The sequence below is a fragment of the Gadus morhua genome, chromosome 23, assembly GCF_902167405.1.
Source record: "Gadus morhua chromosome 23, gadMor3.0, whole genome shotgun sequence".
NCBI classification, from domain to species: domain Eukaryota; kingdom Metazoa; phylum Chordata; class Actinopteri; order Gadiformes; family Gadidae; genus Gadus; species Gadus morhua.
The window spans coordinates 8,509,973-8,536,454 of record NC_044070.1 but is presented as its reverse complement, the minus strand read 5'-3'; the positions used below and the strand labels follow the sequence as shown (position 1 = coordinate 8,536,454).

At 44.7% G+C, this 26,482-nt stretch overlaps 3 protein-coding genes across 13 annotated transcripts in view; 2 read left to right on the top strand and 1 right to left on the bottom strand.

Moving 5' to 3' along the window:
• Positions 1–3,798, top strand: part of abi1a (abl-interactor 1a) — a 39,774-nt gene extending 35,976 nt beyond the window's left edge. For all 8 annotated transcript variants that reach the window (XM_030348408.1, XM_030348404.1, XM_030348409.1 and 5 more), the window contains 2 exons: positions 73–258; positions 888–3,798. In XM_030348408.1, coding sequence (XP_030204268.1) covers positions 73–258; positions 888–1,063 — 362 coding nt within the window. In that variant the 3' untranslated portion in view covers positions 1,064–3,798. The remainder of the gene's footprint in view (positions 1–72; positions 259–887) is intronic.
• Positions 3,799–4,451: 653 nt separating this feature from the next.
• Positions 4,452–9,716, bottom strand: pdss1 (prenyl (decaprenyl) diphosphate synthase, subunit 1). Of its 3 annotated transcripts, XM_030348415.1 has the most exons (11): positions 9,530–9,716; positions 8,784–8,830; positions 8,551–8,683; positions 7,921–8,051; positions 7,494–7,638; positions 7,031–7,142; positions 6,281–6,390; positions 6,097–6,177; positions 5,627–5,740; positions 4,988–5,068; positions 4,452–4,878 (listed from the first exon to the last, which is right to left on the bottom strand). In XM_030348415.1, exons 1-11 carry the CDS (start codon positions 9,662–9,664, stop codon positions 4,738–4,740), a joined length of 1,230 nt encoding a protein of 409 aa, XP_030204275.1. In that variant the 5' UTR covers positions 9,665–9,716; the 3' UTR covers positions 4,452–4,737. The 3 variants fall into 3 exon arrangements, with proteins under 3 accessions (XP_030204275.1, XP_030204278.1, XP_030204277.1); XM_030348417.1 differs by lacking the exons at positions 4,452–4,878; positions 4,988–5,068 and adding an exon at positions 5,086–5,151; XM_030348418.1 differs by lacking the exons at positions 8,551–8,683; positions 8,784–8,830; positions 9,530–9,716 and adding an exon at positions 8,120–8,537 and having other exon boundaries at positions 7,921–8,083.
• A 1,183-nt stretch (positions 9,717–10,899) lies between these two features.
• On the top strand, positions 10,900–19,031 carry LOC115536914 (sialoadhesin). 2 transcript variants are annotated; one of them, XM_030348382.1, is made up of 12 exons: positions 10,900–11,192; positions 12,362–12,739; positions 12,904–13,125; positions 13,378–13,764; positions 15,469–15,684; positions 16,470–16,736; positions 16,930–17,190; positions 17,417–17,668; positions 17,783–17,876; positions 17,960–18,017; positions 18,320–18,442; positions 18,576–19,031. In XM_030348382.1, exons 1-11 carry the CDS (start codon positions 11,138–11,140, stop codon positions 18,419–18,421), a joined length of 2,292 nt encoding a protein of 763 aa, XP_030204242.1. In that variant the 5' UTR covers positions 10,900–11,137; the 3' UTR covers positions 18,422–18,442; positions 18,576–19,031. The 2 variants fall into 2 exon arrangements, with proteins under 2 accessions (XP_030204242.1, XP_030204241.1); XM_030348381.1 differs by having other exon boundaries at positions 10,905–11,192; positions 17,957–18,017.
• The last annotated feature ends 7,451 nt before the right edge of the window (positions 19,032–26,482 follow it).

Here is a 26,482-nt window from a genome sequence, read left to right as displayed (position 1 = left end):
CGCCTCCCCCTCGCCTCCGACCCGTACGGAGTTCACTACGGGTCCTCACTGTCCTTACCGTCTTCGTTCTAGTCGCGGATTCGCCCACCCCCCCGCCTCCACCACCGCCCGACAGCATGGCGCTGTTCGACGACTCCCCCCCGCCGCCTCCCCCTCCACCCGTGGACTACGAGGAGGAGGAGGCGGCTGTGGTCCACTACAGCGACCCCTACGCCGACGGAGACCCCAACTGGGCCCCCAAGAACTACATTGAGAAAGGTGGGGATTAACTGACTGGCTGACTCACTGACATGCTGTCTCACTGACAGACTGACTCACTGACTCACAGGCTGACTCATTGATTGACTGACCACCTGACAGACTGACTGACAGACTGACAGACTGACAGACTGACAGACTGACAGACTGACTCACTGACTACCTGACAGACTGACAGACTGACAGACTGACTCACTGACTCACTGACTACCTGACAGACTGACAGACTGACTCACTGACTACCAGACAGACTGACTCGCTGACTACCGGATAGACTAGTTATCGCAATAACACAAAAAATAACTAAACCAAAAAAGGTGGAGACTAACTGACTGACTACCTGATTGACTCAAAAGTTATCTCACTCACTAAATAACTGACTAGTAAATGGACAGACTGACTCATTAACTCAATAACAGAGATACAAATACATTTAAAAGGTGGAGAAGAAAAAAAAGTTCCACTTTGTATGGAACCTTAAAAAATAATTCTGCTTTTGGCGTGTTCTAGTGCGTCCTATTGGTGTGCTTTGAAAACCTTTACAAATCCAGATTTACATCTTCTACCACACCAGTTCTATTAATGTAGTCCTACCTCCTGGTCTATAACCTGATGATTCCCCTCTCCAGTGGTGGCCATCTACGACTACTCCAAGGACAAGGATGACGAGCTATCCTTCATGGAGGGCGCCATCATCTACATCATCAAGAAGAACGACGACGGCTGGTACGAGGGCGTGTCCGGTAGCGTCACCGGCCTCTTCCCCGGGAACTACGTGGAGTCCATCATGCACTACGCCGACTGAGCTAGCCGCTAGCCGCGCTAGCTAAAAGACGCCGCCTTGTGACGCAAGCTTGCTACTGACTGTCAGAGATGTTAGCTAGTAGACTCCAGTTAGCCGAGGCCAGTTAGAGACGCTAGCTAGCCGAGGCCATTTAGAGACGCTAGCTAGCCGAGGCCAGTTTGCGACGCAAGCTAGCCGAGGCCAGTTTGCGACGCTAGCTAGCCGAGGCCAGTTTGCGACGCTAGCTAGCAGAGGCCAGTTTGCGACGCAAGCTAGCCGAGGCCAGTTTGCGACGCAAGCTAGCCGAGGCCAGTTTGCGACGCAAGCTAGCAGAGGCCAGTTTGCGACGCAAGCTAGCCGAGGCCAGTTTGCGACGCAAGCTAGCCGAGGCCAGTTTGCGACGCAAGCTAGCCGAGGCCAGTTTGCGACGCTAGCTAGCCGAGGCCAGTTTGCGACGCTAGCTAGCCGAGGCCAGTTTGCGACGCAAGCTAGCCGAGGCCAGTTTGCGACGCTAGCTAGCCGAGGCCAGTTTGCGACGCTAGCTAGCCGAGGCCAGTTTGCGACGCTAGCTAGCCGAGGCCAGTTTGCGACGCTAGCAAGGCGAGGCCAGTTTGCGACGCTAGCAAGGCGAGGCCAGTTTGCGACGCTAGCTAGGCGAGGCCAGTTTGCGACGCTAGCTAGCCGAGGCCAGTTTGCGACGCTAGCTAGCCGAGGCCAGTTTGCGACGCTAGCTAGCCGAGGCCAGTTTGCGACGCTAGCTAGCCGAGGCCAGTTTGCGACGCTAGCTAGCCGAGGCCAGTTTGCGACGCTAGCTAGCCGAGGCAAGTTTGTGACGCTAGCTAGCCGAGGCCAGTTTGTGACGCTAGCTAGCCATGGCTAGGAAGCGACCCTAGCTAGCCGAGGCCAGTTTGCAATGCTAGCTGGTCAACTTCAGTTAGCGATGCTAGCAGGGCCAATGCGTGGTGGCGGCGTATTTATTGATACCGCGATCCTGGTCTAAACTCGAGACCACTGCCGCCAGGTCAAACCCCAAACACCCCCCATCCTAACGTATACGTAGGCACAACGTTTAACTGCTTTTCTTTTTGATATCACAATGTTATTGCCCCCTTAACAAATATGTTTGCAAATAAATAAATAAAAAATGTTTATCGATAAGAGTTTATTTTGCGGTTTGCATACCGGGGAGGGGAGAGGAGGGATTTGTTGAAACGTATAAACAGGGAAAGATTGCAAAGTCTTGGAACTGTACAATGGATCGGATACTCTAGTTCAGTCTCTGGAGGTCTGGGAATACCGAGACTGATCGTTGCAACCAAGCTCGAGAACAGCAGACTTTTACAACACTTCTTAAATGTACTACAGATTCCTGACGGCTACTTGGATGATGAACTTGGGTCATGTTTCCCGCCATTATGGGATTTATTGGTCGGTCCAGTAAACCAAGTCAACATATGGGTAAAGCGAGCTCAGATGATTCCTTAAAAGACACGTTTTTTTAATCTCAATTAAGGGCTGTGAATAAAAGATAAAAAAAAAAAGATAACATATTGACTTGAACAGGCGAGCTGACGGATTGACATACGCTTATTTATGTATGCAAATCCTACAGAATGGTTGTGACTCAGGGTTGTGTCGAATGCGGCAGGACTCTCAATGCGCTCTTAATTTGGTAGTTCTCTAATTGTAAATACAATTAGAGTCTCTAATTGTATGTAATGGTTAATTCACTGCCTGCCCATTACCGATGGCTGTCTGGGATTATGCTAATCTAATCAACCACAATACTAATCCCAATACCAATAAATCTTGTCTAGGTATGTATGGACAATTATATATCCTGAAGGCAAATTACACAAGAAATTCACATCATGGTGAGAAAGCATGCAATATAGAATTTATGAAATGTATTACCGTTTATGTTGTCAATATATACAAATTGATTTGTTTTTATTGCATTGTTTAATTTGTTGTACTGTCCAAATCACTGAATGATTTAGAATTTTTAATAAGAACTTTTTCAGGGCTCCGGTTTTTAAAATGCTGATTTTCGTTTGGTTCAGAATTTGAACACTTCAGTTTCACATCTTGATTATGGCTTTCAATGTCAGACGCATTGTTTATAACTTTTTACTTCTATAAAATATGTGAACAATGTCTCCGGAGGGAAACTAGGCGTTCCCCGTCTTCTCCGGGTTATGTTTCAGTTTGAGATGACTTGCCAATCACTGCCAGCCCTCGCCGAGCAAAAAAAGGAAATCTGAATCTGAGATTATGAGGAAAGGGTTGTGAGTGATTGAATTGATCTTTCAGCTTTGATTTGTCAAGCTATAGATTATTCTAGTGTATGATTAACGCATTACCCTTTACCTCACAAGAGGGTGCAACATAATGGCCTGATTGGGTGATTTCTCCCATGATGCCTTGCATTTCCCCAGATCCTTAATCTGACCAGAACCTAAAAAATAAAACAATCTTAATACCCTACCATTTGCAATACATCATGGGAAATAAACTACAGAAAAAAAGGTGGTTGCAAACAAAACAAGTAAGGGGCTTTGATTAATGAGCATCTTTGTTTCCATGGGGAATGCATTAAGTTTGGTTTAATTTGAAACGAGGATGTACACAGAAGTTCAGATTCATGGCTAGAAAACGTAATGGGTCCAACATCTCTGCCCCTACATTGTATATATAATGTGTTCATTGAAAACTTAATGTACAGTCTTTTATAATAAACCATTATATGTACAATATGCCCTGCTGTGGTCCCTGGCCATCCAAAAGAAACGGAGACTGGAATTTTAAAAAACATGTCTCTTTAATGAGAGTACACGGTCATTGGTGGAAGTAAAGGCCTTAGCTGTTAAAGAGCACTTCTTTATACAGAAACACTGGCATTCTCACAACAGTTTGGATACACACACAAGTTCACACAAATGTCAGCCTATAACGGTGAGGACGGTGGAAAAACTCCAGGTTAAGTCAAAGTCTTCCCATTGAACTTGATTGTTTTCACTTTCTACCCTTATGCATTAGCACTATTTAGCCAATCTACAGGGTTTTGGGGAAATTCCGGTATGGATATTTTAATAACTTCTGTACCTGGAGTGTGTTGACCATCACATAAACACACGATGGGAGCCATGACTACCACTAGCCGTGTTTAATAGAGTGACAAGAGAGGTAGCTGCAGTACGCAATACACACCGAAACGTGACGTGAGAGTTTAGTGTTGTTCAGTGCGGTGGACTAGAATTCGCTCAAATTGGTTAATTCCGCTGCATCTAAAAGACTCAAATTCGTAGTATTTGGGATTCTCCAATTCATCAACTGTAACACACAGGAGTGTAAACCACTCTTTCAATAAATATATTTATATCATATAGGACTTTTGGCATACTGTTGGATTTGTTTGGGTGTAGACAGTTAAGACAGCAAAGTTAAACGACGGACCCCCGCTCTGCGTTTCTTTCAGTTAATTCCTGGCAGTTGTGACACTCCCTGCCATGATGTCATCACTGCGGCACTCCGGGATTGGCCAGTTCAGAGTAGCACCGACGCCATGACAAGGAGTCCGGCGAACAACACTGGCCCCAACAGGGGCTTGGCTTGAGTCGAGTTGTCCTATCAGCAGCTGCCTGAAGGGGGCGGGGCCAGGGAGGGGTCGTCCGGGGACCAGAGGTCACCCGGGGTCACTTGTCCCGGGTCAGCACCATCTCGGTGAGCCTGATGAGGGCGTCACGCTCCGGGGAGGGGCGGAGCCTGCTCACCTGGCGGACGGCCTCGTCGCAGTAGTGCCTCGCCAGGTAGCTAGTCTGCTCCACGCCGTCGCTCTGTAACATCATACACAGGGACGCAGTGGCTGGCTGGTTAGCTGGTGTTGGCCACGCCGTCGCTCTGTGATATAATATAGATGGTATATATGCAGGGGAAGGGTCTCACCTCGAGGACGTACTGCCAGGCGCGTTCCACGTCTCCCTGGGAGGAGAAGCGCCTCATGATCATAGAGTGGAGCTCAGGGAACTGGAACAGACAGCCAGATCGTGCGGTAAGGCTCAGAGACCGTCAGGACTACAAACATGGAGTGCGGCATCACTCACTCGAGACTACAGATATGGAATACAATCAAGCTAGAACTAGGACTAGAAGACACACGTAGCTAATGGGACGCTTCCTGTGAGAATATTGTAGGTTTTATTGTCGTTAAAGGTGACGTTATACCACCCGGTGTGAGTGTGATTAGCTAGATGTTGAAAATCGGCCTCTTCTGACATCACAAGTGGGCGTGTCCACCTAGATGTGTGCTGATAGATCAGTCGTCCGGCCTACCCATTGGACTGTAGCAAACGTTGCTCATCTATCCGTCATACATTAAGGTGGACACGCCCACTTGTAATGTCAGAAGAGGCCGATTTTGAAAACGGCTTGTAACGGCTAATCACCCTCAAACCCGGTAGTAATACGTCACCTTAACTTAAATTTTACATCTTTTTTAACAGTGAGTCGTTTAAGGTCTCCTGTTGTGACGTGGTCCTAAATGATGCCGCCCTCCTGTGTGAAGGCGTGCGCCCAGCGCCTCACCTGTTGGCAGGCGAAGAGCACCGGGCCCGTGGCGAGGCCCAGCTTGAGGTCGGCCGCCGACGGCTTCCCCAGGTGAGCGGCGCATGCTGTGAAGTCCAACACATCGTCCACCAGCTGGGGGGAAAGAGAGAGTGTCATCCAGTCATCTGGTTTAGATTCTGTTTGCAATCTTATCCAGCTTTTCTCCTGTCCCTCTCCTAAACTATCTCACCCATTAGAAATGGGACTAACCAATTCGAGAACAAATAATAATAATCCCAAAACTTAATATTTAGATCATATTGTTCCATTTTACATCCCAGTACAATCAAAGCATGTAAAAAACACCACAAAACTAAAAGTAAGAACACCATTACAAATCAATATAACAATAAGAATCAGCAGTTATTAACATTAGCGTAATTTAATTTTAATATTAACGTTTTAATTATTTTTTTAAAAACAAGAAGCGAGAGGTCAGCAGCACGCACCTGGAACGCAATGCCCACGTTCTTGCCGTACTGGAACGCTATCTCATGCACTTCCGGGTCAGAGTTCACCAGGATGGACACCTTTTAAAAACAGACAGACAGACAGACGGACAGAGGACGGTGAGCAGGGCGTGTCGCGGGGAGCCGGCGGCGGCGGGGGAAGGTGCGTACTGAACGTACATACTGCTCGACAGCTGTTGGCGATGAGGCTGGCCGTCTTCTTGAAGGTCTTGTCCAAGTAGTGCTTGAAGCGCTCGTTCTCGTTCTCCTTGGAGCCCATCTGCATGAACTCCCCTGGGGAGGGAAGAATGACCGACGGGTGAGACAGAAAAGAGTAAAGCAGCTTTCACACCGCCGCGCGGCAACTCGCCGCCACCATTCATTTCAATGAGGGAAGGGCGGCAGAGGGGAGGCGGTTACAAAAGCGGCTGTTGGACCAGGAAGCTTAATGCTCTCTCTGGGGCTTATATTTTGTAATATAAACGTGTGGTAGTCGTGATTGGGTAACGGTGTATCTGTTGTGGAAGTTAGGCAATCAGGCACTTCCAGCAAATGTTGCAGTGAGTTCAACCACATTAAACCACCGTCTATCTACCCTCCGGAATACCCTCCCTCTGGCCATCCGAAACTGATACACTCCTTTCATTCAAAAGTCAACTTAAATCCCATATTTTAAGGACCACCTACAACATCTGACAAATAATCAATCTCTCTCTCTCTCTCTCTCTCTCTCTCTCTCTCTCTCTCTCTCTCTCTCTCTCTCTCTCTCTCTCTCTCTCTCTCTCTCTCTCTCTCTCTCTCTCTCTCTCTCTCTCTCTCTCTCTCTCTCTCTCTCTCTCTCTCTCTCTCTCTCTCTCTCTCTCTCTCTCTCTCTCTCTCTCTCTCTCTCTCTCTCTCTCTCTCTCTCCAGTGTCCCCGGGGGAAGGGGCCGTACCTCTCACCAGGTCCTCTATGACCTGCGACAGCACCGACACCACCGTCGTGTTCCCGATGCGAGCCAGCGCCATGGAGGCCGCCGATAGGATGAAGTCTCCCGCCAGGATGGCCTGCGGAGAAGGAGGAGGAGGAACGAGAAGCTCACGGCACCGCCCGCTCATCCGTCTTGACGGTCGCAGACCACCTTCACCAAGATGCCCCCTGACCCTTTAAAACCCGTCTCGGTACTTGCTGTTAGCCACTTTGAATTTAAGTGATAAATGACTAAATATGATACACTAATTCTTCTCTCTTGGATTTCCATTAACCCTGTGTGAGCAGAAGGCTTTGCCATTATTTTGCTTGTCGTCAGTGAAACCTCGACACTGAACGACTTTCAGCTCGTTAGTTGTTCGATGGTGTGTTTTACACGTCCCAGTTCAAAACGTCCCACTTCCCGGGGCTCGGTCGGGACGGCGTACCTTGCGCTCGCCCCACATGTCGTTGATGGTGCTCTTCCCACGCCGCTGGTCCGACCCGTCGATGACATCGTCGTGCACCAGGCTGGCCGTGTGGATCATCTCCGAGATCATGGCCACCGAACGCTGGCCCGGCAGCAGGTCAGTGCTGGGTCAAAGGTCAATAGGTGAGGGGGCCAATTAACCCAGGGGGGTAGCATTACATAATATGTTATATGATAATAATATTCATAATAACAATCAATTATTATCATTAGGGTATATACAATAGAGTATATACACAAGAGACTCAGCTTTCACATCTATGTTTTAAATAAATATTCTATTTTATAAACAGCCGTACAGGATGTCAAACGGGAAGCGAAAAGGGAAAATTATAATACCTCTATAATAACTACCACTAGTTAAAGCATGCGGTCTGACGTCTCACCCCTTGCTGTTGCTGTGGATGTTGAGGGCTCGAGCCATCAGCACCACTATCATGGGCCGGAAGGCTTTCCCTTTACCGTCGAAGTAGTAGTCACACAGAGACCGGAGCTCCGCCCCGGACACATACAGCTCCTGACAGGCAAAGACACTTATACACCCACCACCTTATGACAGCATCTTACCCTTCACTCATTCACCACCTTATGACAGCATCTTACCCTTCACTCATTCACCACCTTATGACAGCATCTTACCCTTCACTCATTCACCACCTTATGTCAGCATCTTCTACCCTTCACTCATTCACCACCTTATGACAGCATCTTACCCTTCACTCATTCACCACCTTATGACAGCATCTAACCTTTCACTCATTCACCACCTTATGACAGCATCTTATCTTTCACTCATTCACCACCTCATTCACCATTCACTATCTTATGACATTATTTTACTTTTCGTCACTCACTACATTATGACATTATTTTTCTTTTCACTCATTCACTGCATCAGGACACATTATTGTAGCAATAGTGAACTTCTGTTAAGCTGTTTTGACGGCTTGGGTGTGGTGATTGAACAGGCTGTTGGGGTTTACTAGAACCCTGAAAAAAAGGTTGCATAGCAATACCTTTTTGATGTCGTCATATAAATGTGCGAGGTCTTTCTGGGCGAGCGAGAAGGGGTCCTTCAGTTTGGTGTCACTGTGGATCTTCTTACAACAGCGCAACTGAGACGCAGGCCACAGCTTCCTCGGTTTGTGCCTGATGAAAAAATCATATAAAATTATATGATTATGAAGATGATAAAGGCTCACTGGTACAAAGAGTGCACTGTGTCTTGGGCGTGGAGCTGATAACATACCTGGGAAATGTATACTTAAAGTTCACCGGGTGTGTTGATGGAAGCACCTGTAAACACACACACACACACAGTCAGCAGTGGTTATTACAACTGTAATGTTAACTTTACAATGTTATAAATATTCTACAACTTGTGAATATGACCTCATAACTTATATATTATAGAACTCATAAAATATATCCCAACAGGCTATTAAAATAACTGTCTATGTATTTGTATTTTTTTTTTTTTCAATGTACCCTCACTTATCCCAAGCAGAAAGACATTCTGACCTCAAGTCAGTAGTGTTTAGATTGGTTTAATGGACTCCAGTCAGGACTAATATGTTAGGTGCACAATTCACAATGACTAAACAATAAAACAATCTTAAAACAACAATGTAACAATATATAACTATCCGTTCTTGCATTAGTGTATATCTACATTATTGTAATGGCGGCCAACTAAGGAGGAGGCGGTTATGGCTTAGTGCAGTTGTAATGCAATGTCAAGAGCTTATAATAAACCTCCAAGTGGACCTGAACACTCAATACAGACACAACCCATTCCATACAAAAGCACGTCTCGTCCTGCGTAAAGGCAAGCGTATAAACACCAATCTGCCTCAAGGGACTATCAATGAGATCCTTCCATTGAGATCCCAACTGACAGTTGCCCAGACACTATGACCTTCTTGCGGGGCGGACAGGCACACGCTGTACCGCAGTCCTCCCCTCCCAACTCAGGTCTCCGCGGGGTCACCTTACCTCCTGCTGCGCCCCGCCAGCGATGGGACCCGGCCCCCGGGGAGACAGCGTGGAGAACACCGCATAGTTGGATAACCGTGTCTTGGTGCAGTTTGTTATGCTCCATCTCCAACAGTGCCTCCACGGAACCGCCATGTTTCACCAAACACATTAAGGCGGAGAGGTTATGAAATGCACACAGGAACAGGAAACAGGTGGCGTTTGTGTGACGCTGAATACCAAGGTGAAGTTCGTTTCATATTCGATAGTCGTTTGCTATTCGGCGTTTGGAACAAGCGTGGATGGGGTAACTATAGAACTGGGAGTGATAAATGATCAACAATTCATTTTTAATTTTATGTTGACATTTTTTAATATTAACTATTGTTGAAATATGAATTTTAAGATGGGTTACTTATATTCACACTGTATTGAAAAATAATAATAAAACATAGGCCTATGAATTGTGAGTTAAATGTGTGTGTTGGATTGCCTTTGATATATGTTTTTGTCTACCTCCTATTGCTATTTATTGTATTTATTAAGTAATCTATTATGTGAGACTGGAAACTGTGAACGAAATTGCCCATTTTGGGATAAATAAAGTTTTCTAATCTTCTAATCTAATCTAATCTATATAGAATATTATTTAGGCAATGTCTATCCTACTTCCACAACATACTTCCATTCATAACCTTTGTTTTCTGAATAAAGTAAGTTCCAATTTAGCTGGTTCAATATCCGGCTCGTCTTGGCTATGCGGTGCCGATTCTAAAAAATAATTAAAAAAATTGTAGCTGGCACATTTTCAACATTTAGCTCACTTTCCTCACATTTAGCGAATTTTCCCGACTCTTGAGACAGAAAATCATGTAAAACAACACGTTATATGTAATCGTCGACTATATGTTCAAATGTAAAAAATCCATGTTAAGAATTATATACAAATGTCATAAATTGAAGACACAATTAGGTTTTACATTTAACATTTAGATATACATTTAAAATTTAGATAGAAAGACCTAAGACAGAGTGACTCTGCTGTCTACAAGTTTAGGTTCACAACAAACCTACCCGGCGAGGAATATACTGGTGACCCTGGAGTGATGTTATCTGTAACAGGTAACCTATGATGAGTCTAATGTGTGTGTGTGTGTGTGTGTGTGTGTGTGTGTGTGTGTGTGTGTGTGTGTGTGTGTGTGTGTGTGTGTGTGTGTGTGTGTGCGCGCGTTTGCCTGCCTGCGTGCGTGCGTACTTGAGTAAGAAGCAGAAGGACAGAAGATTAATAAAATGATAATAAAAAATAGCAGATGATAAAACAAGACACAAGGAAAATTCTATGATAGACCCAAAAGTTTGCAGGTTTCTGTTCTTCTGCTCATCATGGTGGGATGAGGAAGGAAGTCTTTCAATATGTTTTGGTGTCAGCAATTCAGCTGCATGATGAACTGGAACCACAGACTAGATGTCAGACCAGCATCCTCCTCTACAGTAAGAGGTTGTATGTTCTTAACTTGTATTCCAATGCTTAACACATATAGAGTTTTCCCTGTTCTACCTTTAATTGTGTTTTTGACCTGCAGGTGTGTTTAAATATCTCCCCAGATCAACAGATTGAGAGGACTCACTATGAATTTAAGATCAGCAGCAAGAGGATTTCTAGTTTTCCTTCTGTCAGCACCAGGTTGGTTGATTGGTTGATACATTGTTAACATTTAGTTGAACTGTTTCAATATCATGACAACCAAGCACGTGGAATGAGGAGAGGGTGAAACCACAGCATTTTGAAGATAAATTAATAATAAATACAACATTAAAGAATCACCCTATAGAACGCTGTGTTTGGTTAAACAGACCACGAATAGAGAATGGTCCACTTTATTTGTTTCAATTATGGTTCATTACTTCACCGCAAGTTGTATACAGCCTCTTGTAGTGAAAGTACTGTACTGGTTTATACATCACAATACGCAATACTGGTTGCTAGGCAAACCTTAACTATTTACTTAATCAAAGGGTTAATTTTGTTTGTTTTAGACTTTTTGAGAGAAGGAAAATGTCAAAAGCTACAGTTTTCCCCCCATTTATTCCATGAATGATGATTTAGACATTTTCTGCTGCAATGTTGGAATTCTGATTAAGTGGTAGACACTGCATGCCCTCTCCACTCTCCTCTCCTGCTTTCCTCTCCTTGTCTCCTCTCCTCTCGTTTCCTTGTCTCCTCTCCTCTATTTGTCTCCTCTCCTCCTCCTTGTCTCCACTCTTCTCCCCTCCTTACTTTGTCTCCTCACCACTACTCCTATATCCTTCTTTCCTCTCCTTCTCTCCAATCCTAACCTTCTCTCCTCTCTTCACCTCCTCTCCTCTTCAAACCTTTTCTACTCATCAAACTAATTACATTTAGCCAGTCACATTACCACAAAAGAAGAACATGGACTATGGGGCGGAGGCCTATAGTTTTATTATCGAGGCTTATTACTGCATGGCTCAATGTTACAAATAATGTGCCCATATAGTAACGTTTTTAAGGCTTAATTTCAATTAATGCGAATCCTGTTGCAATTGCAAAAATATCTTTTTATCTTAACAACCCAATCTTAATTTGGCTTCAAATAAAAAAGAATGACTATTTTATATTTCAGGGGGGTTTGAACTCCATACCTCCCTGGCTATTCCACTAGTGTCATGCGTGATGTTCTGGAATGTTCCTCTCACAGCTCAGGGGTCAGCATGTATCTGTAGTTTTCTTCTCCCCCCACCAGCCTTCATCTCATTATGTATCTTCTGATCCGTTCATCAGGTGAACCTCTGTGTCTTGTTCGTTCTCAAAGAGATGTGTTTGTTTTTTCACAGCGCTTCATGGTAATAGTGACGGGACAGTTACTTACTCAACTAGTAATGTATGTGCTTTAGGAGGAGCAATGGTTGACATCAGCTGCACTTATGAATACGCTGACGACATACAGCACGAAGAAGCAACAGTCAATTCACTGTGGTTTACTAAAGGAGACAAGTCTCAGCCAGTTGATCTGGAACACGATACAAACTATACAGGTCGTGTTGAATACAGCTGTGGAGAGATCCATTGTCAACATCTGAGATGTCATGGAACCTGTACCTTGAGAATCAAAGACCTGAGACATAGTGACTCTGCTGTCTACAAGTTTAGGTTCACAACAAGGCACGCCAGGCAATATACTGGTGACCCTGGAGTCACGTTATCTGTAACAGGTAAACTATGATGTGTGTGTGTGTGTGTGTGTGTGTGTGTGTTTGTGCGTGCGTGCGTGCGTGCGTGCGTGCGTTTTAGAAGATATGTGTGTACGTGTACATTTTTGGGTTGTCTTATCTTAATATTCTTTTATAATTGTGTGTAACTTTGTTTTCACACCTAGATCTCCGGGTGAAGGTGTCCATTCCTTCCCCTGTAAGCAGTCCTGACTGGACAAAGCTGGAGTGTCTCAGTACGTGTGATCTAGCTGGTGACCCTACCTACATCTGGTTTAGGAATGGATTTAATGTAGGAGATGGAAAGTGGTACTGGAACCAACCTGAGGGTGGAGAAATCTTTTCATGTGCTGTTGAAGGATACGAACATCTCCGCTCTCCTGTAGTGTGTAAGTCTATTCCACAATACACTGAAAATGATACCAGATGTAATGGACCATTGAGGGTACAGAACTACATGTTAATATGAACGAGTGCAGAGCCCGTTTAGAGCAGGACTGTTCTGAACGGGTCAATTGCTCGCTTCCTGTTTTGCTGCTTGCAGCTTTCTCAACGGCCCCTCCTTTCTTACTTTTTTATTTCTGTATTGTTAGAATTAAAACTTCTGTATAATTCATTTGATGTGTTTGTTTTTTTCACAGCACTTCAGGGTAATAATGGTGAAGGGACAGTTACTTACCCCCAATCCTCTTTGGTCTGCACGTTAAGAGGAGCAACGGCTGACCTCGACAGCACTTATGAATACCCTTACGACGTACAGTACAACCCTACCACAGTCAAAACACTGTGGTTTACTAAAGGAAACAAGTCTCAGCATACTGATCTGTTAAGTGATGCAGACTATACAGGTCGTGTTGAATCCAGCTGTGGAGAGGTCAGCTGCACCGGGTCCAGATGTCATGGAACATGTACCCTGAGAATCAAAGACCTGAGACTGACTGACTCTGCTACCTACAAGTTTAGGTTCACAACAAACCATCCAAAAGGGGAATATCCTGGTGACCCTGAAATGACGTTATCTGTAACAGGTAAACTTGGATTACCAATGAGTGCAGTGTGTCTGTCTGTGTGTGTGTGTGTGTTCATCTATAAGGTCTTCAACCTTATCTGGGGTCGGGTCGCGGGGGCAGCAGCTCAAGCAGGGGGCCCCAGACTTCCCTTTTTCCCGGGCCACATTGACCAGGTCTGACAGGGGGATCCTGAGGCGTTCCCAGGCCAGTGTTTAGATATAATCTCTCCACCTAGTTCTGGGTCTTCCCAGAGCCTCCTCCCTGCTAGACCTGCCTGGAACACCTCCCTAGGGAGGCGCCCAGTGGGCATCCTTACCAGATGCCCGAATCATCTCAACTGACTCCTTTCTAAGCAGAGGAGCAGCGGCTCTACTCCGAGTTCCTCACGGATGGCTCAGCTTCTCACCCTATCTCGAAGGGAGACACCAGCCACCCTTCTGAGCAACCCATTTGATGGCCCGGGGAAATGACCCCCCTAAAGCCATACTCCCGCAGCACCTCCCACAGTATCTCCCAAGGTACCGGTCATACGCCTTCTCCAGATCCACAAGACACATGTAGACAGGATGGGCATACTCCCAGGCCCCCTCCAGGATCCTTGCGAGAGTTAGGAGCTGGGCCGTTGTTCCACGTCCGTGGCGGAAACCGCATTGTTCCTCTTTAATCTGAGGTTTGACTATCGGCTAAACCTTCATTTCCAGCACCTTGGAGTAGACTTTACCAGGGAGGCTGAGTAGTGTGCTGCTCCTGTAATTGGCACACACTCTGGTACCCCTTTTTTAACCGGGTAACAACCACCCCGGTTTGCCACTCCTTTGGCACTGTTCCAGACTCCCAAGCAAAGAGAGCTTTCACCATTTCTGTCCGGATCTCATCAATCCCGGGGGCTTTGCCACTGTGGAGTTGTTTGACGACCGCCGTGACTTCCACCAGGGAAATTGACGAAGAACCCCCATCAGCCTCCAGCTCTGCCTCTACCATTGAGGGGCTGTTAGTCGGTTTCAAGAGTGCTCCTTCCACCATCTGACTACCTCCTCAGTTGAGGTCCACAAAGTTCATCCTTACTGTACACAGCTTGGATGGTTCCCCGTTTCCCCCTCCTGAGGTGATGGCTGGTTTTCCTGAAGCACCTTGGTGCCGATCGAAAGTCCTTCTCCATGGCCGAACTTCTACCATACCCGCCGCTTAGCCTCCGACACGGCAGCGGCTGCAGCTCTTTGAGCCTGTCATTACCCTTCAACTGCCTCAGGAGTCCTCCGGGATAACACATCCCGGAAGGCCTCCTTCTCCAGTCGGACGGCTTCCCTGACCACCGGTGTCCATCATGGTGTGCAATGGTTAACGCCCCGTTAGGCACCTAAGACCGTGAGGCCACATCTCACCACCGCAGCTTCAGCAATGGAAGTTTTGAACATCGCCCACTCTGGCCCAACACCCCCGACCTCCACAGGGATGCCAGAAAAGCTCCTCCCGAGGTGCGAGTTGAGGATCCCTAAGACAGGGGCCTCCTCCAGACGTTGGTGGGGTGGTGACACCTCGCTATTTCTGGCTGTGCCCGGCCGGGCTCCTTGGCAAACCCGGCCACCAGGCGCTGGCCGACGAGCCCTCCGTCTGGGCCTCCGGACAGGGTCTCTTTTTTTTTTTCAGTCTTTTTTTCTGTGCGTGTGTTATGTTATCTTAATTATTGACGATAATTTGTGTATAATTTGTTCTCACACACAGATCTCCAGGTGAAGCTGTACTTTCCTTACGCTGTCGATCCTACCTATGCAAAGCTGAATTGTGTCAAAACGTGCGGTCAAGCTGGTGACACTCCCTACATCTGGTTCAAGAATGGACAGAATGTAGGACGGGGAGAGCACTACATGGACTACAGTCAGTCTGGAAACAACTATTCATGTGCTGTTGAAGGATACCATCTCCGCTCTCCTTTAGTGTGTAAGTCCCCTCAATAGCACACTGACATGATACCAGATGTAATGGACCTTTTAGGGTACAGAACTACATGTTACTATGAACAAGCAATCAGAAAGGGCAGATTGCTTGTCCCCCCCCTGTATTGATGGTTGCAGCTTTCTCGAGTGTTGCTCCTTTAAAAAACTTTACAGACACCACACATTGTATTCCCACTAATACACGTGTGTTGATTTGAATGAACAGGAAATACATGCAGAAATACAGAGACTCTTCTAATTATTGTTAGACTAATATAAAGGTTGTGTATCCAGCATCCAAGTACAGTGACCAAGTGAACTGCAGAGCCCTGAAGCCCCGCCCCACTGCTGCACAGTTTGGTTCAAAGTGTGTTAATGTTGAACGTGTCGTGTTTCCAAATAAGTCAGCACTGCACTTCTTCAGCAAAATGCACGCCAAGCGTGAAGTAGATCAGATGAACGGTCCAAGAGAGATACAGAGGACCTACATACACACACACATACATACAGTACATACATACATACATACATACATACATACATACATACATACATACATACATACATACATACATACATACATACATGCATGCATGCATGCATGCATACATACATACATACATACATACATACATACATACATACATACATACATACATACATACATACATACATACATACATACATACATACATACATACATATATACGTACATAGCCTACAAACATTTATTGTTAGATGCACCCAACTGCCGGTATTTTATAATTAATGAAATGTAACTGTTAACAGACGCTCCAAAGACCCCCTCAGTGACCATAAGTCCCTCTGGTGAAGTAGAGGAGGGCAGTTCAGTGACTCTGAGCTGCAGCAGTGATGCCAACCCAGGAGCTACCTACACCTGGTTCAGGTTAATTACAGATCATTCCTCCAGGGAGACGAAGCAGGGACCATACCTCGTCTTCAGAAGGATCCTGTCTTCAGACTCTGGACGATACTACTGTCTAGTTCAGACTGTGCTAAGGACAACATCTGAGTTGATCAATATTATGGTGAAATGTGAGTAAAACACATATTTTACATCATATTACAGATGTTCAAAATAAATAAATGAATCTTGTCAACATTATTTGTCAGTAAATTAATTATGCAATGTACCCAAAAACGTCTCTACTTTTTGATTGTCATTATCTTTAATACTCTCATGAATATAAATGTAACTGCTGTTTTACATGTTTCTATTTGTCTGCAGATGGGCCTAAACACGCATCAGCGTTACCAAGTCCCTCTGGTGAAATAAAGGAGGGCAGTTCAGTGACTCTGAGCTGCAGCAGTGATGCCAACCCAGCAGCTGAGTACACCTGGTTCAAGAACAACCAACCTCTGCTCTGGGAACCAAGTCAACCTCATACCTTCCCCTCAGTCCGCCCTGAAGACAGAGGAACATACCGCTGTCACGCAGAGAACCAATATGGACAACTGGGCTCGAACTCGATATTCATGGATGTCAAGTGTGAGTTGAAAATCTGTCTCCTTTGTAAACACCTTTTCTACATCTGGTCTTTAAAATATTAAGCTGGTATTCATTTATTGCTGTATCACTGTAAAACACTATTACTCATTAATTAGTAGTATTTATTCGCATAAGCAGTGTTCTGTATCATACTGGCATTGTAGTTGCATTCTTTACACAGTTTTATATCTTTAGGGTGGATAATGATCATTTATGTTCATTACAGACGCTCCAATGACCCCCTCAGTGACCGTGAGTCCCTCTGGTGAAATAGAGGAGGGCAGTTCAGTGACTCTGAGCTGCAGCAGTGATGCCAACCCAGCAGCTGAGTACACCTGGTTCAAGGATCATGGCTCAGTGAGAAAATCAGGGCAGAACCACACCATCACGAATATCACATCTGAGCTTGGAGGAAACTACTACTGCCAAGCTCATAATGAAATCGGACATCATGACACTACCTTTTTGTTCATTAAAGGTAATTGTTAATTTAAAAGAAGCACACACCTTCCACACAGTCACAGACGCACAGTTAAACATTGGCAGACTAATGTTGCAGTGAGGTGCTTGAAATCATATGACTATGTTCCAGTGACATCATCATCACAGAGAGCAATGGTAGCTGTAACAACCATTGGTTTCTTACTGGCCACCATACTCCTCCTTCTCGCCTTCCTATGGATGAGGTAAGATGTTCTCTCTCTTTATCGCTTTCCATTCCTTCACTTCTGCTGTTGCTTCTTCCTCTTTCTGTTCTCTTCTCCAGAAGAAAGAGGTCCTCCAGCAAAGTATGTGGACAGGGAGGAAGGCCAGATACCGTGGAGGAGGTGAGACACAGGAAGCCATTTATTACTAACCCATCTTTTACTAAGACACACAGTGAAAATTCCCTGAGGCCCGCACACAAGGTCCTACAAGAGACTTCTAGTTGTTACCTTAGTAAGGGTCCTTATCTGTTGCTCTAGCCCAGTTGCTAGGACAGACTGTACATTTGTGTCTAGTTTCATAAACAAAAGTCTTAAGTTCAATTAAGAAGATTTAGAAGATTGGTCGAAGTGAAACGTATTTTCTAAATGTTCTCTTCTGTCCTCACTCCAGATAGCCACCTTCTGTTTCTGTTTATGAATAGGTCTTAGCTCTGAACAATCACTTGGCTGCTGCACCAGAGAGAGAAGAAATAGAAGAGAAAGATGACTTTCACTATGCCATTCCACCCTATGGTCAACATTAAGAGACCCAACGTTGTCCCTGGGTAAGCTTCTCTTGGTATTTCTAAAGAGGAAATAGACTCTGTGTTTTGGGACATCCTCAATCCAATGGTTCTGCTTTACAGGGTCACTGAAGTACTTCTTGTTCTTCCGGTCACTTTCTCTTCTTCTTTTCAGAGAAAGTGACCAGACAGAGGTGGCAGAAACCTCACAGATGTACATCACTGTCAAAAAAACAACCAAGAGATTTAACCAGTTTGATCTAAATAGTGAAACTAGATAAAGTGTTTCCATTTAGTTTAAACGGGACAAAGACGCTTAATTACCAGTACTGAATACTTGCCAACACTGCTTATACATGATCTGATTAATCTTGAATTGTTTGACTTATTTACCTGATTGTGTATGTTCCACTTGTGATGGCCCCAGCGAGGCCTCGCTCTGGGCGATTTAGTTCTGCTTCATCGCTACCACCTGCTGGTTTCCAGGATGTTCTGCAACTGTGAGGAGAGCTCTTAAAGGTCCCATGGCATGCTACTTTATGGATGCTTTGATATAGATATTAGTGGGCCTCAAATACAGCTTTTGAAGACGTTCCCGAAATTCAGCCGTGGTGCAGATATTACAGCCACTACGACGAGCCAGTCGCACATTGATCTTTCCAGCAACGAGCCGTTTCGGTGTCTGTAGCTTTAATGCAAATGAGGAGGTTCTCCGATGTCTCTGGTTCTTACATGTCCACATCAATCTGAAGTAGACTGAACCACGACATGGAGGAGAAAGGGATTGTTGACTGCGGTTGTCTCCCGCCGGAACCTCGCTGCCGAGGGACCACCGCCTCGGCAGCGTGCAACGCTTAGGCACCACCTTCTCCTGCAGCGGGCAGCGCCGAGGCGGTGGTCCCTTGGCAGCGGGAAGCGGAGCTCAAGCGGGAGAAATTCGCGGGCAACAATCCCTTTCTCCTCCCTGTCGTGGTTCATGTACTTCAGGGAGTCAAAGCCAAAGTTCCTTTCCCTCAATTCTATCTCAACCATGGCTGAGATAACCCCCACTACGAGTCTCATTGTGGAAATACCAGAGACGAGAGTCCGACGCGATATGCGCCATAACACCAACAGCAGAACTGTTATGCAAATAACAAAGAAGTGTACAACACTTGCGTTACAGTCCAGGAGCTCTATGTCTAAATAATATCATATAATACATAGATATCTATATCATACAATACATATTATCACGGGCAAATGCTGTGTGCGCCTCCAGACGATATAATGAATCACAAACGACTGCGTCGGGTTCTCCGACGTCTCTGGTTCTTCCACATCCACATCAACTTGAAGTAGACTGAACCACGACATGGAGGGGAAAGGGATTATTGACCGCGGTTGTCTCCCGCCGGAGCCTCGCCGCCGAGGGACCACCGCCTCAGCAGCGGGCAGTGGGCAGCGCCGAGGCGGTGGTCCCTCGGCAGCAGGAAGCGGGGCTCAAGCGGGAGACATTCGCGGGCAACAATCCCTTTCTCCTCGATGTCGTTGTTCATGTACTTCAGGGAGTCAAAGCCAAAGTTTCTTTACCCCAATTCCTTCTCAACCATGGCTGAGATAACCCCCACTACGAGTCCTGTTGTGGAAATACCAGAGACGAGAGTCAGACGTGTTATGCGCCATAACACGTCGGTTATCCAAATAACGAAGACAGTTATCCAAATAACGAAGTGTAAAACACTTGCATTACAATGTGTGTAACCACACACACACACACACACACACACACACACACACACACACACACACACACACACACACACACACACACACACACACACACACACACACACACAGACACACGTGGCGCTCGCACGTTCGAATCTCATTGGCGGGCCAAAGTCTCTGGGCTTGCAAGGCAGAGAAAGGCGAGATGGCATCCCCCCTTATGATGACATACAGGGAAAATTCCATAACGAAGCGTCTGAGCTTTGTTTTCTCAAAGGCGGAGCAGAATGCCTTGTGCTCGATTTGCACCCAACAAAATTCCTAGCTACTGGGGGAGTATAAGTAGACTAGGGGAACTCATATTAATGTTAGAAAACTTCAGAAAGTGAAATTTTCATGCCATGGGATCTTTAACGGAAAATACCTGTCTGTGTTGGTAGGCTAACCATCCTAGCTGTCCTGGCTTCACTAAAGCGTTATTGTATTTCAAAGAGAATTCCTCCTGTTGAATAACTTTACACGTTTCAATGAAACAGAAATGTACACCAACCCTTTGTGAGACACAAACACAACCTTGCTCAACTTAGTCTGAATAAATTGCTCTTGCTTGATGCATGTGTCTAAAGTTATTGCGCTTTTAATGTTTAAAATCAAAGTTATTGATTGCTCTGGATTTCTATTAAAGGCCTACGTGCAGGTTAACCGGAAGTTTTGATTAATGGGTACATTAGCACTCAAAATATGTGTATAATTTATTAAATGTCTCAAATAGTGTTAAAAGTCCAGTTTTTGGACTTTTTCCCTTTTCACCTAAGCCTAGTTCTAGAACTATGGCGTCTAAGAGGTGGCAAGAACCACAAATAACATGTATGATGGCCCACAGCCATATAATTTCAAACCTGTCAGACGTGAGAGGGCGAATTAGGAATTGTCGAGAACTGATGGCAGTCAAAGCCAATTAAATGCATGATCAGAGGAGAATGAGTGGAGAGTTGCTATCATTTAGCAACGCAGCAACGATGAACAGCAGTGCATACAATAATGACACTTTTATTTAATTTTACTGTCAGTTCATAGCACCGAGTGAAAGTAAACGTTTTCTTTATATCTAGTGACAGTGATTATGTTGTTCAGATAAGTACAGGTAAACTTAGTCAGAAGATCTAGAAATAGTTAGGCCTAATGCTAGCTATGGGCTAACTTAGCCGGACACGCAATCAGTGCACTTGCAAATAAGTGCCTGCAAGTATAACCGATCATGGTGTGACATTATTTAACCATCAATCTACCGCAAACACGACCAGACAGATGTACATTGAACACACACACAAAGCACATCGTCCAACCCGGCAGATGTTGACAGACAGTCCACAACAACCATCATCAACATTCAGTCAATAAAAAGATTTAAAGACTAGCCTCTTACCATAAGTTAGAATGGACCACAAGTATGTGATTGATACAGTTTGGTTTAGCTTTCGCTTGCTATCCGTTTTTAGTATGACTTCTATTATGAATAGTGGGGAATAGCCCCCTCGACCTTCGGTCTCGTATCGGGTCCTGGGGGTACTCTGCTCCGCTCGGACTCCCGGATCCCCTCTCTGGGAAAACAACAAACAGCCTTTTAAAGGGTACCTGATCTCCCTCACCCTCTGCCTCAGGTGTTCTCCATTGCGTTTATTGGAGTTACGCAATGGATGCTCTCTGGCTGTCCCCCTCGGGCCGCCTGGCCTGAGATACATAGATACTATATATAATATCTATGTATTTATCTATGTATCTGTATAATCTGCTGAACACTCTCTTACTAGTCTCTACTCTCAAGGGTCTCAATGCGGCTTTGGTCCCCCCAACGTGACGTCATGCAATGAGTTCCAGGGGAAATGAGAATCAATAGCAAACCGCTAAAATAGTACCTACTATTTCGTATTACATTCCGTTTTATGATACCTAACATTAAATACAATAAATAACAGTTTAAATCTTTATTACCAACAAACAAATTGCACAAATTTTTTGGAAAATAAACCCTGCAACACGGCCTTTAAATTGTTAGTATAGGCGAATGGTTGTGGAAGTAGGACAACCATTGTTACAATAATATACATGCACTATTTTGGTACTTTTGCAAAACAATGTGAATATATTTAACAGATATGTTAACAAAATATTTGATCCAACATAAAAATATAAACAATGTGGGCGGAGCCACATTGTTTTTCTACAAGGAGAAACCACTCCCCCAGTTTCATCATGAGCCAATCCACTTGCGCTAAATGGCGAAAGTCGAATATGAAACTAACTTTACATAGGTAGTTACATATATATCTATGGCATGAGATGGCGAAACGCGGAAGTCTACAAAATCTATGGTCTTCGATGTCTATGTTGAAGTAGCCTATATAGTGGTAGAAGTTGCAATAGTTTAGATGTAACCATGACCTTTAATGTTTAAGATAGCATGCCCTATTGTTTGATCTGAAATCAAGACTAGACATACTAACGCCTGGAACGCGTTACTCCTGGATTTCTTGTGCCAATGTGGACCATATATGTGTTGCTGTTTGCAGTTTATGTGAGAGGACAACATTTTTTGCAAGAAGCTGTGAATCAACCGGGCTATTGCGAAGGTGAACACGAGTGCCACAGTCACGATGACCAAACCAAAATTCATCGGGCTTATTCTCAAACGTCCAATGTCACAAACACCACGAATCAGATCATGGACCTCTTCAAAGTGTCCTGTCAGAAGTTGATAGGTAACAATAATACATCCTTTCTTCATGTGACGCATACACAATGCAGAAAAACAAGTTCAGAGACACGACACGTATATGAAATGTCCCATTTTCTCTGCAGAATCGTTTCCAATGGACAAGGTGGATGGCGACTACGTCCGCACTGTGAAGAACTGCGTGTTCTCCAGGTCGCTCCCCGCTCCGCTCAGAGCTCCCGTCACATTGGCCGCAGTCTCCAAGGTGCGTCAAAAAGGTTGTTATTAAGTGCATAGTGACCAAACGTATTTCATAGAATCTATGATCAATAAACAAGGTCCTTCTTGAGAATTTACAATGTGATGATATCGATGTAAAATATACTATTTCATTGAGTCTCTATTCAATTGTATTTTGAAGTGGATATGTAAATGAGTTCAGTGATTGATAGTATATTCAGAATCCTGTTTATATACAACACAGTCAACAACCTACCTGTACAATTATTCAAATCATCATGATTTTGTGGTTATTTCTTATATGCAGAGCGTCATTGAGGATCTCTTGGATTTGGACATCAGAGTCACCCAGACAGATGCCTTCCTGCACTATGTCAGCGGTGCTGAACTCATACCTGGTTCAATTCCCTTGGCACACCGATACGGAGGACACCAGGTAAAACCTATTGGCAATAGAAACACAAATTAAACATACTGCACTCAAACACATTATTCATCACTTTTCTCAAAATGTTTTGTCTGCAACTGGATATTGTGTTAAACTATTTAATGTGAACGAGGCCGATGACAAATTGGTTAACAATAAAGTTTCCTGAATGTGAATCTCTCCCCAGTTTGGCTACTGGTCTGGTCAGTTAGGAGATGGGAGAGCTCACCTGCTTGGCCAGTATACCAACAGGTGGGTCCTGCTTCACAAGACTGAAGCCAAGACATAGTTCAATAATAACAGTCATATAATAATAAAAATGATTTAAAATGCATTGTTTTACAGAAAAGGTGAAATATGGGAACTACAGCTCAAAGGCTCGGGCAAAACACCATATTCAAGGTAGTGCTGTGTTCCCGGATGGAGAGCCACGCACATTTATTCACTTTATGAATTTGTTTAGTCTTTGGGTCTGCGTTTACATATTTTTAAATATATATAAGATATCTTGTCACGGGCCCTTTGAGCATGTCCCCTGTGCCACGCATTGTTTAAAGGACGCATTCGGCCTCTCCCCCACTCTTTACAGAGTGACAAGTGCCGCTTGGTCAGGGCCTACTGGGCGTGATGTAATCCCTCATCGTTTCACGTTGATGCAGGGCTGGAGATGGTCGTGCGGTGGTGCGTTCGTCCGTCAGAGAGTTCCTGTGCAGTGAAGCCATGCAGGCTCTGGGCATTGCCACCAGCAGAGCCGCCAGGTAGGAGGGCAGCTCTGGATCCATTACTCTGGCTGCTGACTACCGTAATAAAGAAAATAAATCCATAATATTGTTTAGAATGATAACGCTTATTCTAAGTCAAATGTTATTTGTACAATATATAGCAAACCGCAACTGTCAATATAGATTTCCTTTCATAGGAAAAAAACAATTGAAACGTATGAAAGCCATATCTTCTTGTGTTCTTGTTTCTTGGTAGTCTGGTGGTGAGCGAGGAGTCGGTTTGGAGAGATCAGTTCTATGACGGAAACGTGAGGAAAGAGAGAGGTACAGTTCAGGGTCCCAAAAGATTGAATTGTTTTCACTAACATGCAGATGCGTAGCTATCTTGAAGCAGAGGTTTGGAAGTTTCTGCTTGTTTGTCCATCGCGCTGAGCGGTGGTTTGTATTGTGGTCTTCAGGAGCTGTAGTTCTCAGACTAGCCAGGACCTGGTTCCGCATCGGATCCCTGGAGGTCTTGACCCGAGGTGGGGAACTAGATCTGCTCAGGTCAGGATTTTAGCTATCAGTAAGGTATCAACTATATTCACATTGCAAGGCTTGTAATAACTGTTTATTTTTTTTTTGCTTCCCTCAGGAAATTACTAAATTTCATCATTGAAAATAATTTCCCTGCCATTGCTACAGAGGACCCAGATAAATATTTGGTGAGAATCAGACTTCAAATACCTTAGGATTAATATAGTAATATTAATTGTATGTACAGTCCTCTTACTATTTGATTGTATGACAACAATTCTGAAGCACTTCCATATGAAACGGACAAAGAAATATAACCCCCCATATTTAGATTTACGTTTAGGGCATTTAGCAGACGCTTTTATCAAAAGCAACTTACAACGGTTCATACACAAATTCATGCAACAACAGCGGAGTCCACCATGCAAGGCGACAGCCAGCTCGCCGGGAGTAGTTAGGGTTAGGGGTCTTGCTTCGCAACAACTATTCAATTCTAACTATTACAACAAAATATTTCCCTCATCAAAGGTATTTTATTCTACGGTTGTCAGGGAAACAGCTCACCTAATCGCCCAGTGGATGGCTGTCGGCTTTGCACATGGTGAGTGCCTGTACCACCTGGTACTTCACAAAGTACTTCATCATGGAGTTCTTCATCCCTGACCTCCTGTAACACCCCGTTTGTCCACCAGGGGTCTGCAACACAGACAACTTCAGCCTGCTCTCCATCACCATCGACTACGGACCTTTTGGCTTCATGGAGTCCTACGACCCGAGTAAATACAAACATTCAGGTTTCCCTAGCTGGCTCCAAAAGGGCCTCCTGTTTACCATGTAATTTACTATCTCAGCCATCTTGTATCCGTGACCGAATTTCTCATATATTTTTGAAAACTTTTAATCTTTAAAATGTGGTACACTGTTGTATCTAGTGAAATAGCTTTACACTAGAAAGGGGAAATTGCCTTAGGTGCCTTAGGTTCGCAAAGATGAGATAAAAGAGAAAGAAACGGTTGTGACTTTTTTCTTTTAGTTTTGATAGTTAGTATAGAATACTAATTATTAATACAATTAATAGTAATCGTTAATAGTGGTTGAATATTTCATAAGCTTAAAAAAGTTAGGAAATTAGCCATTTAGTGTAGCACACAGCTCTAAGTACTTTCTAAAGTCGATCTACCTCTTTCTCATTCGTTTCCTGGATTTTTTTTTCAGCCATATCATAGAATAATTTGTGTCCACAGATTTTGTCCCCAACACCTCAGACGACGAGGGCCGCTACAGCATCGGAGCGCAGGCTGACGTGGGTCTGTTCAACCTGGAGAAGCTTCTAGAATCCCTGCAGCCCGTCCTCACCACCAGCCAGCAGCAGCGGTGCGTACAACACGGTCCTCATGGTGTAACGTAAAGTAGCGCTCTCTCATACCAGGAGATAGACCAGCCTGACCGCTCTCCTTTAAGCGTGTAAGGGTCTAACTAGAGGTCTGTGCGTCCCCCCAGGGCTGCAGCTGTGTTAAAGGGCTACGCTGGACTTTACCAGATGAGGTATGAATACATATTGTGTTGATCGCTTTCTTCTTGAGCTCTTGGTATTCCAACTTTAGACAGTGGTTATTTGTCTTATATATGTTGTTATTTGGTTTCAGATTTCACCAGCTCTTCAAGGCCAAGCTGGGGCTACTGGGTGAGGAAGAGGAGGACGGGAATCTTATAGCCTTCCTCCTTAAGGTAAGACTCTACCTGCAAGAAGATTA

Bases quoted from the DNA above. Each gene is read 5' to 3' on its own strand.
- pdss1 (XM_030348415.1), bottom strand. From the start codon at position 9,664: ATGGCGGTTCCGTGGAGGCACTGTTGGAGATGGAGCATAACAAACTGC. The intron at 7,639-7,920 runs GTGAGACGTCAG...CCTTTGACCCAG, and splicing joins ATCCACAGCAACAGCAAGGG to CACTGACCTGCTGCCGGGCC. The intron at 6,178-6,280 runs GTATGTACGTTC...TGTTTTTAAAAG, and splicing joins TCGCCAACAGCTGTCGAGCA to GTGTCCATCCTGGTGAACTC.
- LOC115536914 (XM_030348381.1), top strand. From the start codon at position 11,138: ATGAATTTAAGATCAGCAGCAAGAGGATTTCTAGTTTTCCTTCTGTCA. The intron at 17,191-17,416 runs GTGAGTTGAAAA...TGTTCATTACAG, and splicing joins GATATTCATGGATGTCAAGT to ACGCTCCAATGACCCCCTCA. The intron at 18,018-18,319 runs GTGAGACACAGG...GTTTATGAATAG, and splicing joins GGCCAGATACCGTGGAGGAG to GTCTTAGCTCTGAACAATCA.